The sequence below is a fragment of the Artibeus jamaicensis genome, unplaced genomic scaffold, assembly GCF_021234435.1.
Source record: "Artibeus jamaicensis isolate MK-2021 breed Jamaican fruit bat unplaced genomic scaffold, CSHL_Jam_final contig_3207, whole genome shotgun sequence".
Taxonomy (NCBI): domain Eukaryota; kingdom Metazoa; phylum Chordata; class Mammalia; order Chiroptera; family Phyllostomidae; genus Artibeus; species Artibeus jamaicensis.
Window position 1 is genome coordinate 239,827 of NW_026521758.1, and position 14,823 is coordinate 254,649.

The 14,823-nt window shown below is 35.0% G+C and overlaps 1 protein-coding gene across 2 annotated transcripts in view; it reads left to right on the forward strand.

The window, feature by feature from the left end:
* The window catches only part of CCDC148 (coiled-coil domain containing 148), a 115,142-nt gene that overhangs the window by 66,750 nt on the left and 33,569 nt on the right, over positions 1–14,823 (forward strand). For both annotated transcript variants that reach the window (XM_053663546.1, XM_053663545.1), the window contains exons 3-4: positions 20–141; positions 10,272–10,375. In XM_053663546.1, coding sequence (XP_053519521.1) covers positions 20–141; positions 10,272–10,375 — 226 coding nt within the window. The remainder of the gene's footprint in view (positions 1–19; positions 142–10,271; positions 10,376–14,823) is intronic.

Consider the following 14,823-nt stretch of genomic DNA (forward strand, 5'->3'; position numbering starts at 1 on the left):
TGTTTTTGATGAAAAACAGATAATCTGGTATTTCATCTGAAAAGTGGAATGAGAAGCATTAAGTATAAACCAGTAGACTATCAGCAAATGCATGCATTAACTGAAGAAAAAAAATTAGCTGCTGCCTCTACAGAGCTCAAGGTTAGAAATTGTGTGTGTGTGTTTTCTAGGTTTATAAAATTGAAATGCTAGCAACTAAAATATTTAAATGTAAATGTGAAAATAAATAACATTCTAAATAGTTTTTTGAGTCTTCTAACTATTAATAATAATGAGTAGCAGCTAACATTTATTGAATGCTTTCAGAGTGTTGTGCAGTTTACATTCATTACTTAATGTTCATAACAACCTAAGAGATCTGGATTCAACTTTATTTTTAGAAAGATTGATACTTAATTAGCTTTCAACAATTTCTCACTTAATCTGAAAAGTAAAAATTGTGAGTAAATGCTAGCTGTGAATTATCATCTGATTTAATGTCCCTTCTGTGACACCATTCAAATATGCCCTCAGGTGCCACTTTTCTAGAATTCCCTTTTTTGTTGTTGTTGCCATGATTTAGGAAAAGGTGAATCTAAACTAGGTTTGAAAGGAGTTTATGTGCAACTGATTGTGCATTTTAGGACCATGTACGGTTTAGGATTACCATGCAATATGTTTTCCTCTTGTGTAAAATAATAGAGTATGTTATAAATAGCATTACATTAAAAATTGCTTGGTTGCATTAAAAATCTGGTTTGGCAAAGCAACATATTAAGTAGTTTACAAGTCTTCATTTGTATTTAATATTTTTGTGTTACATTAGTATTGCATGGCTTTTTATTGTTAAGATCTTTTTTAAAACGGCAGCTGTTATAAATCCAAAGTACTATTGATACCCTATTCTAGAGACACTACCAATATATCCATGAGCTATATTCCTTCTAACCAAGAAGACCACTTAAAAAGTAGGGCATTATTTGTTTGATTCTGATATAACTTTAAGATAATTTAATGTTATCATGACATTCAAAGAAATTTTGAGAAAATTACTTGTATAACTATCATCCTAATAAAACTATTTTCATATTTCTTACTTTTATTCTGACCCATTGTATGTATATAATATACACACATACATATATATAAACATATACATACATATTTAATTTTTTCCATGGTAAACATAGACATAAATCCTATATAGATTTCCCATAACATTTTACCATATAATCTTGAAAATATTTAATTCTTATATGATATTTAATTTCTTAAGTAGATATATTTTTTCACTTTTTTTATTGTTGTTCAAGTACAGTTATCTCCATTCCCCCCCACTCCAGCCATCCTACTTTCCACCCTTGACCCTACTTAAGTAAATAAATATTTATCATGTGCCTCAAAGATACAGTGAGGAACAATATATATCTCCTACCATCATGGAATATACTGTTTGCAGAAAAGAGGAGGAGGGAAGTCAGCATTTCTCAAATAAGCCTCAAAATAAAAATGCTTTAAGTATATACTCCAATAAACACATGCTATCTGGTGTATAATAACAAGACTTGATTCCAATTGGGTAAGAAGGCTTTTCTGAGGGAGGGACATAGGAATTGGGATCTCCCAGCCAATAAAACTGAATTGAGCAAAAACAGGATTGAATAGTACTCCAAACAGAAAAAGATACATGCTTTACCACAGCAATCCCCAACCTGTGGGCCTGTTAGGAACCCAGACACACAGTAGGAAGTGAGCTTGAATGTAATTCAGATGAATCATCCCTAAACCATCCCCCACCCCAGTCCATGGAAAAATTGTCTTCCAGGAAACCCATCCCTGGTGCAAAGAGGTTGGGGACAGCTGCCTTATCACATCTCAATTTGGGGATATTTGGATTATAACCAATTTTATATAGGAAATTATACTACAGTAAACGTCTTCATGCATGGACACCTTTCATGCTTTAGAATCTACCCCCATAGGATAAATTCCCATGATTGGAATCTTTGAGCAAAAAAGTATGAATGTCTTTTAGCTCTTTCTTAAAGTATTGTTCTAATAAAGATGCCTCCACAAACATTTTTCTGTATACCCTTGTCAATATTGGAACATGTACATATATATTCATATATCACATGTAAAACATATTCCTAATATTATCCTGTTATCCACGTGTTTCTTTTGTCTCTCTTTTTATCTGTCCATCCATCCATCCACCATGTACCCAAAATACTACCATTTTGGCTGAATGTGGAATGGTTGAGTGTTAAAATTGGTATTTTTACAAAGTGAATTTCTCTTTGATAACAGAATAAGTATCAAAGAATAAGAATATTTAAAAGTTTAAGATATATGTATATTTAAAAGTTTTAATAGTTAATGAGTACTATAAAGTTTGACCTTACGTGTAGGGACAATAATGTCTCATCATTGTCAGCTGCTAGATTACTTCTCTCATCATTTTCAAACACTTTCTTCTTTTCTTTATACAGTTTTCATTTTTTATTATATCTGGATTAAGGAAGATGTATTGGGAATGTTCTATATGCTTTGTGGAGTCTTCCCTTCTTGCTTAATTTAGAGATAGCAAGTTGACATTTTGCTTTTAATTCACTCTTGTAAGACATGAACAATTCCCAATTACAACTTTATTTTTGGAAACACTCAGGGTTTAAATAAAATTAGAGAACTGGAAATTAAAGTTTATTTCGTTTAATGTTTTGAATGCTAATATACCAAATTGTTGACACAAATTAGAATCATGAACATAATATCATCTCTGTTATTCTCATATTATTTGAATTTTTATAAAATATATATTTGCTTAAGAATAATATTTTTTCTTCCAAAAGTAACATAATAATATATTCTCTCTTAATATTTGAATTAATTATCAATCCATTTCCTTATTTTACTAATTAAATGTGCTCATATTTCTGCATATGAAACTAATAACTTTAAAATTATTGTTAATTGCTATAGCACTTCGGTAATATTAAATGTAAATGTACTTAAAACTGAATGATCAAACGTTAACATTTAAAGCACATAAGTACATTTTTGCTTTAAGTTATATCTAGATAACATAGGCAGGAAAATCACAAATATTTCATAGAGCAATATTTTCAGTGATATGGGCCCTAGAGAATGGGACATAAAGGAAAGAATAAACAAAGGAGATGTCATCAAAATAAAAAGCTTCTGCCCAGCTAAAGAAAACAGCATTAAAATGAGAAGAGAACCAATTGTATGGGAAAACATATTTGCCAGTGATACCTCAGACAGGGGTTTGATCTCAAAAATATATAAAGAACTCACACAACTCTACTCTAAGAAGACAGGCAACCCAGTTAAAAAATGGGCAAAGGTCTTGAACAGACACTTCTCCAAGGAGGACATACAGAGGGTTCAGAGACATATGAAAAAATGCTCAGCATCGCTAGCATCAGAGAGATGCAAATTAAAACCACAATGAGATACCACTTCACACTAGTCAGAATGGCCATCATAAACAAAGCTACAAACACAAGTGTTGGACAGGTTGTGGAGAAAAGGAAACTGTAGTGGACTGTTGGTGGGATTGTACACTGACTGAACCACTATGGAAATCAGTATGGAATTTCCTCAGAAAACTAAAAATGGAACTGCTTTTTGACCCATCATTCCACTGCTTGTATTATATCCTAAGATCCTTGAAACACCAATCCAAAAGAATCTATGCATCCCAATGTTCATAGCAGCACAATTTACAATGGCCAAGTGCTGGAAGCAACCTAAGTGCCCATCAGTAAATGAGTGGATCAAAATCTATGGTATATTTACACAATAGAATTCTACACAGCAGAAAAAAGGAAGGAGCTCCTACCCTTTGGGACAGCAGGGATGGAACTGGAGAGCATTATGATAAGTGAAATAAGCCAGGCGGTGAAAGACAAATACCATATGGTCTCACCTTTAACAGGAACCTAATCAACAAAATGAACAAGCAAACAAAATATAACCACAGACATTGAAATTGAGAATAGGCTGACAGTGGCCAGAGGGTAGAGGGGAGGGAATAATGGGGGAAAAGAGTGAAGGGTTTACAGGAACAATTATAAAGGACACATGGACAATAACAAGGCAGGTGGAAATAGGGGAACAAGGTGGGGTGGAGTGGGATGGTGGGGAGGGGTAGGGCAAAGGGCAGAAAATTGTACTTGAACAATAACAACCCAGAAACTAAGAGGGAAAGATAGGACAACTGAGGTATTAGAGTTTAGCCTTAATTGATGGGCTTATGTGTGTAAAGCTGTGACTTGATAGGATTCAGTATCTGCTCTTGAAAGGAGGCCTTTGCCTCTGAAATTTTTGCTTCAAATACAACGAGTTATGTCTAGAATACTTAACTATATTTTTAATATTAACAAAAATTTGTTAATTAGCAATAAATTCAAAAAGTTTGCCTGATTTGTATTGCTGGTATTTTTTACTGAGTGGATGTGATAGTCACCTACATAATCCCTGTGTCAATGATCATGTACAAGTTCTAGAATGCCAGATGACACACTGATGTGAACATTGAGTAATCTAGTTTTTCAAAGGCTGAAATTGAACCTGAGGCCAAATAGTACATCAGGCTGAAACCTGAGACAAACTTTTTTTATCCTCACTTCAGGACATGCTTATTGATTTTAGAGAGAGGGGAAGAGAGGGACAAAAACATCAGTGTGAGAAAGAGACATTGATTGATTACCTCTTGTACACGTCCTGACTGAGTATCAAACCTGCAACTTAGGAAGGTGCCTTGACCAAGAATTGAACCCATGACTTAGTTTATGGGATGATGCTCCAACCAACTGAGCCACACTGGCCAGGATGAGACCAGTTGTTGATACATTATATGTTAACTGTTTATTCTCATTTTAAGTATAAAAGAAATCTTCACAGTTATTTTTATTTGAATTTCTTTGCTTAGTAAGAATGAATGTTTATTCTTGTCCAACTCAATTATCTATCTACTATTTCTGTTTTTTAAACATTATCTTATGGAAAATTGTAAGCATATGTAAATTTAGAGTAAATGGTATCATTAATCTCCATGTAACATTATCTAGTTTCAACTATATTAACTCTTGGCTATTGTTTGTTCTACATTCCCACCCACAAGTTCCCCTTGTTACAGATTATTTTGAGGCAAATCTCAGACATCATAATACTGAACCATCAGTATTTTTAGTGTGTGTCTCTAAAATAATTAGGGGGAAAAAAACTAAACCTTATTGCCATTGAAAATGTTAAAATTTTCTCAATAATTTCAAATGTCCAGTCAATGTTATATTTCCTGATTTTATCAAATTTTTCTTAAAGTTTATTTAAATCAATATCTGAATAAGATCCATATATTGCATTTATTTTTATTTTCCTACTCTTCTTGTGTTTTTGTCATTTATTTCTTGACAGAATTTTGTAGTTTGTCTTTTATAGTTTTTTACAGTTTGGATTTTGCTGATTATATCCTGGTGGTGTCAGTTAACATGTTTTTCTGTCTCTTGTATTTCCAGTAAATTGATAGTTTTATCTAGAGACTTGATCAGATTCAGGTTCAATTTATTTTGGCAAGAATACTTACTGATGGAATTTTTGTGCTCTAGTTTCTTTCTATTACAAATAGTGCTGCATTGAATAGCTTTGTTCATTTATCTTTTTATTCATTTGCTATTAGAGTTTTCAGAGAGATTCCTGTAAGTAAAGGTAAACTCATGAAATTGTGCTATATATCTCCAAATTCCCTTCTGATGGGAAGGGGATTGTTGCATCATTTTATATTTTGATTAGCAACTTGAGTGAGATCATATTTTCCCATAATGTCAAAGAGTGTTTTGTTAAACATTTGCATATTTGCCAACCTGATACATGACAAATTACAATTTAGTGTATGTAGTTTTTTCTTTTGATTTATTTAACAGTTCTTTATTAAGGTACAACTCACATATATTAAAGTGTACAAATCTTTTCTTAATATATTTTTTATTTTATTGATTATGCCATTACATTTGTTCTATTTTCCCCCTTCATTCCCCTTCACCCTGCACACCCCCTCCCCCACTATTCCTCCCCCTTTAGTTCATGAACATGTGTCTCAAATTCTTTAGATTCTATATTTCCCCTACTATTCTTGCCCTCCCCCCTATCTATTTTCTACCTACCATCTATGCTACTTATTTTCTGTACCTTCTCCCCCCTTCTCCTTCTCCCACTCCCCTGTTGCTAACCCTCCTTGAGATCTTCATTTCTATGGTTCTGCTCCTGATTTAGCTGTCCTCTTAATTTGCTTTTGTTTTAGGTGTGGTTGTTAATAACTGTGTTTGTTGTCCTTTCACTGTTCATCTTTTTTATCTTCTTTTTCTTAGGTAAGTCCCTTTAACATTTCATATAATAAGGGCTTGGTGCTGATGAACTCCTTGAATTTGATCTTATCTGAGAAGCACTTTAACTGTCCTATTTTAAATAAAAGCTTTGCTGGATAGAGCAATCTTGGTTGTAGGTCTTTGGTTTTCATGACTTGGAATGCTTCTTTCCAGCCCCTTCTTGCCTGTAAGGTCTCTTTTGAGAAATCTGACAGTCTGATCGGCACTCCTTTGTAGGTGACTGTCCCCTTAGCTCTTGCTGCTTCTAGGATTCTCTCCTTCATTTGAATCTTGGCTAATATAATGATGATGTGCCTTGGTGTGTTCCTTCTTGGGTCCAACTTCTTTGGGACTCTCTGAGCTTCCTGGATTTCCTGGAAGTCTATTGCCTTTGCCAGATTGGGGAAGTTCTCTTTTATTATTTGTTCAAATAAGGTTTCCACTCGTGACTGTTCCTCTTCCCCTTCTGGTATCCCTATAATTCGGGTGTTGGAGCATTTAAAGATTTCCTGGAGGCTCCTAAGCTTCTCCTCATTTTTTTGAATCTTGTTTCTTCATGTTTTTCTGTTTGGTCACTTTTTTCTTCCTTCTGGTCTGCTCCCTTGATTTGAGTCCCAGTTTCCTTCCCATTACTATTGGTTTCCTGTGCATTTCCCTTCATTTCAATTAGTTTAGCCTTCATATGTTCCTCTAATTTGTGACTAAAATCAACCAGTTCTGTGAGCATCCTGATCACCAGTGTTTTGAACTGTGCATCTGAAAGTTTGGCTTTTTCTTCGTCACTTAGATTTATTGGCTCTGGGGCTCTGAGTTGTTCTTGAGCCATGTTTTGATCTGTTGGTGCCTGTTATGTATGAGGAGAGGCACTTTAGATGTTCACCAGGGTGGGGCCGCCCAGGTCGCTGGTTTGTGACGCTGTATGTGGAGGTGGGGTCAGAGAGGGAGCAATGGTGGTCCTCTCTGCTCGCCTGGTCCACTTCACCACTCGCCCCTGCCTGTTTATCTGAGTGCAAATGTGCAAGCCTGTTGCCCTGTGCCAGGGCCTGTGTGGTCTGTCGCAATGCCCGTCTCTTCACTGGTTTATCTGCACACAAATGCAGGACCTCAGCCAGCCAGCCACGCTGCGCCTTCCCGTAGCTTGTGCACCTTCCTGGTCGGGGGGTGGGGATTGTTTTTGCCCCACCCTCTCCATTGCTAGCTTCACCCCTCTCACCAGTTTAGCTGAGTGTTTCATTGTTTTCGGACTCCGTATTGTTCGATTTTCTTTGGTTTGGTTATGTTTGTTGTTGTTAAAACTTTGTTGTTTTTAGATTTGGTTGTGCGAGGAAGCAAAGTGTTTCCACCTACGCCTCCATCTTGGCGGAAGTCTAAAGTGCACAAATCTTAAATGTCCATCTCAATAAATTTTGACAGATATGCACACATAACCAACACTTAAATGGTCCCCTAGTGATTGCTATTTCTTTCTGAAGATGGACATCTGGCCCAGTGGGCTCTTGTGGCATTTCAAGGAGCCTGTTTAAGTTTTATTAGCTTGGGTCATCACAATAAAGCACATAAGAAACCCTAATTTCTGATTCTTTTATGAATTTACTATTTTTGTTATTTTAAATTTATCAGCATTCTGCATACATCATCATCTACCTTAAATATTGATTTCATGTGGCTCATTGTTCAGCAAAATGAACTGGAATCACCTAGAAATCTCTATATTGACAAAGATACAACTTTAAAACTTTTTGTTTTTTAAAACTTTTTCTTTATTTTTGGCCTGAGGACTAAAATGAAATTAATGAGTGAATTTACAAAAAAAAAATAGATGTTCTCTAAAATATTGGAAGTGTTTAGTGAAAAATGGTGACTTTATTTTGACTGTTATAGTCTACTTAATTGGCCTTTCTTTAGGCCCAAAGGCAGCAGTATTGATTTTTTTAAGCTATAAAGATGTGTCTACATTTTTACCAATGTGTTTTTTGTACAACACGGACCAAATATGTCAAAGATATCTAATTTTAAAAGTTTTTTTTCTTGTAACAAACTTTAGAGGCTGTGGATGACAAATAGTTGGAATGAATTTTAGGCATTCTTGAAGCAAACGCCATTGTCAGTTTTAGAAACACTACCCATTTTATTTTTTGGGTAGATGAAATAGACATTCTGAATGTGTTCTGGTGGTGCCCTGTTCTTGTTTGAATGAACTTTTCTTCTAAATTTCATGATTGTAGCACTCTTAAGACCTTCTGAAGAAAAGATTTGACTTTCACTTTGTGGTTTTTTAAGTAATGTTTGGGTTATTTTGTTTTCTCATAGGCCTAATTTTGAATCAGTAACCATTATAGCAGCAAGATAAAGTCAAGGTTAAAGTAATCAGTAAGAGCTAGAGATAGCATGCATTATGAAGAGTCTTTTTGGGACTTGTCTTCTGAAGTTTTTATATCTTCAGTATTGATCTGTTAAAGCTTTTCAGGCTACTAAGTGTTGTAGTAGCAGAGAAAATGTAATATATGCATATTTCGCCAAGTTCCTGATTTGAACCACACTTTTGTAGATGTTTAAAAGCTAGTATGGAGTACATGAGTTGAGCATAACCATGAGTATCAGAGTCTAACCTGGACACAGACACCACTTGAGGAGGATTTTAATGAGTAGAGGGGCCTTTAATTCAGGAAATGATTACACGGATGATAGAGGTGACGAGCCAAACAGGACTGTGAAGCAATACAGGGATTAATGCAGCAGGAAATCATGCCATGCCTAAGTCAAAGGGACATTTAGAAAAAGCAAGGTTTGTACCCCATCTCATGGGCCAAGGTCATCCAGAAATAGTTGGAACCATAGTAAAACTGTCAAGAAAAGGTGGAGCAAATGGAGAAGAAGCAGATGGTCCCTAAGAAGCCTCTGAGAGTAGAGAGGGCAGCAGGAGTAATCCTTTGGCCTCTCCTTTCCTCCTTCCCTTCAATCTCCCACTGCCATTGTCTCCCTTGGGCTGAGCCAGCTGGAAGGCAGCTGACAGAAGTGTTTGAGACACACAGGCTGCTCTTTGATAGGGAGCAGATTTGGGGAGATGGCCAAGAATGGGTCTGTAGGCAAACAAACCCAGGCCTGACAGACCTTGTAAACAGAAATCCCAAAGCACTAATTAATTATATGCTATGTTTATAAGTCATAAAATTTGGGGAGAATTTCAATTTTAAAAATTGAATTTTAAAATTTTAAAATTTTCAATTTTAAAAATTTATGATATTTTATGATTTCTTTAAATACCTTCAAATAAATTTTTATCTAAAATTTTAAAAGTATTTACAAAGTCATGGAGTTGAAAGATTAAAATGGCCTATTCAAGGTCATATGGCCAGGCCTCCTAACAACTTATCCAATGACTTTTTCCATCCTATGCTGAAGAATCAGATAAAAGCCAATTCATACATGAAGGCTCTGTGCTATTCTGATGTTTATGAGCTTTATGATCTTGATCAACTCTTTTAACTTTTCTGAACATCAGTGTCTTCAGCTGTAAAACGGGAATAATGATGCCCATGATGCCTGGCAGGGAAATATGTCAAAAGGTGAGAAAATATATGGAAAATATTTCTGGGACTTTATGAATTGAGGTGTTAATTTATTCTATATATGGAAAATAGAATCACCTCACCTTTTTTTCCATAAATGCTTTACACATAGTTCTGAAATTGGTCAGTATTCCAAACCATTTTCTCTTTCTCTTCCCTGGTTTTTGTTGAACATAGCACTTATTTTAAGCAGAATTTGGGGTTAGAAGATGCACTAATAAGATGGAAAAAGAGTAAGTATTTGATGCAGAAAAACACAGATTAAACATTTCCATTGTGGAAACACATTTTAAGAAACATTGAAATGGCTCATCTTTTGTTTCACTAAATCTAGATCAGAAAAGCAGTGCAGACTTCAAAGGTATCTAAGGAACAAACACTAATGAAAAAACACAGGCAAGTGTGGTGGCAGGAACACCAAAGGCTGAACGAAGTCAGGTAAGGACTGAAGGAAATCTCAGTGAGTTCACAGAGGAATTTCTAAGGCTTGCATTTATTTAGTTAAATGTCCTATAACTTTCTATGTGAGTTAAACTATTATAATCAAAATTGAAAGTTACAGTTCGTGAGTCAAGTTAAAATAGTTTTGTTTCCTTAGTTTAATTTGGAATTCAGTGAATATGTTAATATGGCTTTTGCTTTCCTTAGGGAAAAATGTCATCTTTATCTGCTAATTACGTACTCTTTTACACTTCCACTCTTACTTACATTATACTTAGCCTTTGGGTTATAATATTTTGTTTACCTATTTGTCTTCCCTATGAAGTGGTAAACAGGGCAAGCTTCCCCTCATATTCATTTTTAGGTCACAAAATTTGGGGAGTCATTTTTTATTGTAGGATACAGAACAGTAGATATCTAAATGCTTTCAATAAAAAATTAACAAATGAACTAAGGGACTCAACTTACTACTCAGTGATTTCTGGAGGTATTATAGCTGCATCATGACTAACTTATTCAATTTGGATTTTTGACTTTTGTTATTATTTTCAGCATTCACTTCAAGATGAATTCAAACAAAATAATGGTTCTATACTTAATCCGGATTGTAATCTTTTAAAAATAAATTTCTTCTCAAAGGATAAGGCAAAAACAGAAGGCACATGTGTTTTCCTTCCATTTGAGTCATATATACTAGTTTTAATGATGCTGGTATTTGTAAAGAAGTATGTATTTTATGTCAAAATATATTAATTTTGTGGTCTTAGTCTAAGGCAAATTTCCAAATATCATTAACTTTACTTTTGACACTTTTTTATTAATAAGAGGTTTTTATTTTGGCAAGAGATTCCTACATGTGAAGTAAAAGGCTCATGGTTGAAATGACTTTAGACTTTGTCACTATGCTGGTCCTATCTTATAAGACTTATTCCTTAAAATACCACCTTTTGTGGGGAGAATATTTGAGTTTACTAGCAATTTTTTTTGAAAACTTGCATAACTTGACACATGATAAAAAGGAGAGCCATTAGGAGATTTTAATAAGGTGCTCAGCAATGGAAGCTCAAATGTAGAGGAAGGCACTGGTGAAAGTTTTTATCTTGGCTGTTTCATATTCTTCTTAATGTGTTGTTTTTGGGCTAGATAAAAGAGGCATGTATATGTCATTATGGAACATAATCCCTTTTGTTGACTAGGAATGACACAAAGATGAAGGAAGTGAGGAACACTCAAGTAATAACAACCTGAATGTCTTGAAACTTTTAAGGGCTGAAAACTGGACAAAAGGAGATCCAAGAAAATTTTCTGTGTTATTCTAGAAAGTAGGCTAATTTCAATATGTGTTCAGTGAAATTGAAAAATGCTGGTGAAAGTGCCCTGGCTGGTGTGTCTCAGTGGATTGAGTGCTGGCCTGTGAAACAGAAAGTCAGCTGTTCGATTTCTCATCTGGGTATATGCCTGGGCTGAGGGCCAGGTCCCCAGTGGGGAGTGTGCAAGAGGCAACAGATTCATGTTTCTCTCGTACATCATTGGTGTTTCTCTCCCTGCCCCTCTCACTAAAAATAAATAAATAAATAAATAAATAAATAAATAAATAAATAATATTTTTTAAAAGCAGCAAAGGAGAAAAGTTAGAGTGTGGCTATTGGGAGAATTTAGGGACCACCAGAAAATCAGGAATTTTAAGTCTATCAGTGTTTCTCAACCTTTGAAAATCTGTTTTCTTTTAACAAAAAATTACAAGTAAAATGTTCTTATGCTACATCATAAGAGACTTTGTTTGAGAATCTTAGGTCTGCAGAATTACCTTTTGTGTCTACAATGATATCTAGCTTTGTGGGATGTGATTTAATATGTGCTGAGTAATATGTTAAGTAATTTTTTTCACTTACTCCTTAGAATGTCCCTGCATAGTAGGTATCAATGCTGTCTTCATTTTACAGATGAAGATCTTGAGGTTCAAAGGATTAAAGTTATTTGCAGAAGTCAAATCAGCAGGTTTATTTGAAGGTGGTATTGGAACAGTTGTGTTTAACTCCAGCACTCCTTGTACTTGGAGTTGAGCAGCTTCCCCTGCACCCCATTCTAATTGTTCAGGGTTCCATTCACAGCCCATCTAATTGGTCTAGCCTTGCTAGAAAAAAAGATTTTGCCAAACTTTAATTCTTTGAAATCTGAACTGAGGAATCTAGTCACATAAAGTTTCTAAAAATAAAAATAACATTTTATATTTAAATTCAGAACATTGTATTTAATAATTAATATTTTCTCAGACTACACCTCTCGAAGACATTGATACACTTTCCCAGGGTATATTGCTCTCTTGTTTCAGAACAACTGCTTTAGAGGTTTAAAAGGAAGTTACTTATATTGGCCATGAGATAAAGAATTACTATTTTTATTTAAAGTAAATGACTCTATGTTACTGGCTTACATATTCACAGTACAATACTTTTCTGTCCTCACCGAGGAAATGCTTTTTGATTTTAAAGAGAGGAGATGAGAGAGAGAGAGCGACAGAAACATAGATGTGACAATTGCCTCTTGCACACACCCTGAGTGGGACCTAACCAGTCAGGGTTAGGTCCCAAACAACCCAGGCATGTGACCAGAAATCAAACTGAAGACCTTTTGCTTTGGCAGACAATGCCCAACCAGCTGAACCCCACTGGTCCGGGCTCTACAAGGGATGTTTTTTATAACCAAATATCTGTTAGAAATATATGTAGTCTCTTACTCACAATTTTTCTTTTAAAGCATTGAATGTATCACCTTTACACAGAGGATATCATAGAGCTATACCAACAATTAAATGCTGTCTGGAAATGCATCTTTAAAGACGACGTTTAGTGGGGAGCACTGGAAGGGTGGGTTGGGATGGGAGTAAAAGACAGAAAACTGTACTTGAACAATAATTAAATTAAAAATTTAAGAAGTGAAAAAGAAGATGATATTTAGACCAATCACTATTCATATCATGTAACTCAGGGTACCGGAAAGCTCTTTTTTGAGCCCAGCTCCTGAACTCACTGTTAGAACTCAAAAACACCCTTCACCAGGATGGTTTATCTTGTAGGTGGTTGCATTGCAAGTGGGCGTATCTAGGAAGTAGGTTAATATATCATCAAGGCAAATGGTCACACAAAAACTCCATAGGGTTTTTTGTATTACTGTCATAGTCGGTGGTACCAGAGGAAAGGCCAAGTAGCATTAGGAGGCACCTAAATTGGCAGATTTGCACATGAAAAGTTGCCTAACATTTACCTGTGCCCTCTTCAGAGGTGGAGGAAGGAGGCTGCATGTACTGCAGAGCTGCAGCTTGGTGAATGCCTGGGTGAATGCCTTGGTGAATGTCTGGTGCCTTAGTGATGAATAACAGGGCAGGGTTCTCTTCTCTAGAGTTACTGTTTTTAATGTTCTTGTGGCCATTACAATTTTTATCTATATTTCCTAAATCATATTGTACAAAACAGAAATATTCTTTATGATACTCTGGAGAAGAATGAATTTCACGGTCTTGTGTATTAGGAAAATACTTTATATTTCATCCCCTTTTTGGAGAACCTCAAAGCACATTAGCATACTCAGGTTCCTGGGAGATCCTGCACTATAGAAATGTGTCTGGTTTTGTTTAGTTCACCATTTTCCATTTTTTCCTAGCATCCCATACCATTTATATTTTATAGACCACAACTTGGGAAATGTTAGCTTGCATTCAAAGCTAGTCCCAGATTCTGGTAGTTCTTGAGGGCATAAAAACTGCTTCCAGATTTTGTTGGGCCCTGGAACAAGTAGAAAAATGGGCTAGTCTTGTCTGATGGATTGGGGTTATTAATCTCTGAAACCAGGATGGAACTTACTAGAATTATACATGCAAAGTGGCTGGTTGATCTCCTATATGAACAAAGCCATTTATGTTGGGTTAGATGTTCCACTATGGCTTTCTGGGTGCTGAAAATATAAGGGAACTAAGCTAGCTGCTTCATAAATGCTGTGTTTTGTTTAAACAAATCCATTATGAAATAATGGCTGGTTTAATTCCATTATTATGTACCCATCTTTCATTTAATAGTTTCAAATGTAATCTTAAAGATACTTCTGGTAAAAACTACATGCTGGAAAAATACAGAGTGAGTGTCATCTGCACTAGCACCCCTTTTTACACAAAAAAGCCCTGTCCTATGCAGGTGACTTAGCTTAGAAGATGATGGCGCATATGTAACTAGAATATATTCAGCCATTAAGTAACTAACTATGAAAATTATATTAAAATACCTTTAACATATTATTTAAAAACATTTATAAAATGGTAAACATGACATAATTACAACTATTTAAAACATATGCATATAGACAACAACTAGAAACTTATATGCAAAAATAATCAATGTTAAAGCATTATAATTGTTCCCATTTTAATTTTATGCCATTTTTAATATTGTATT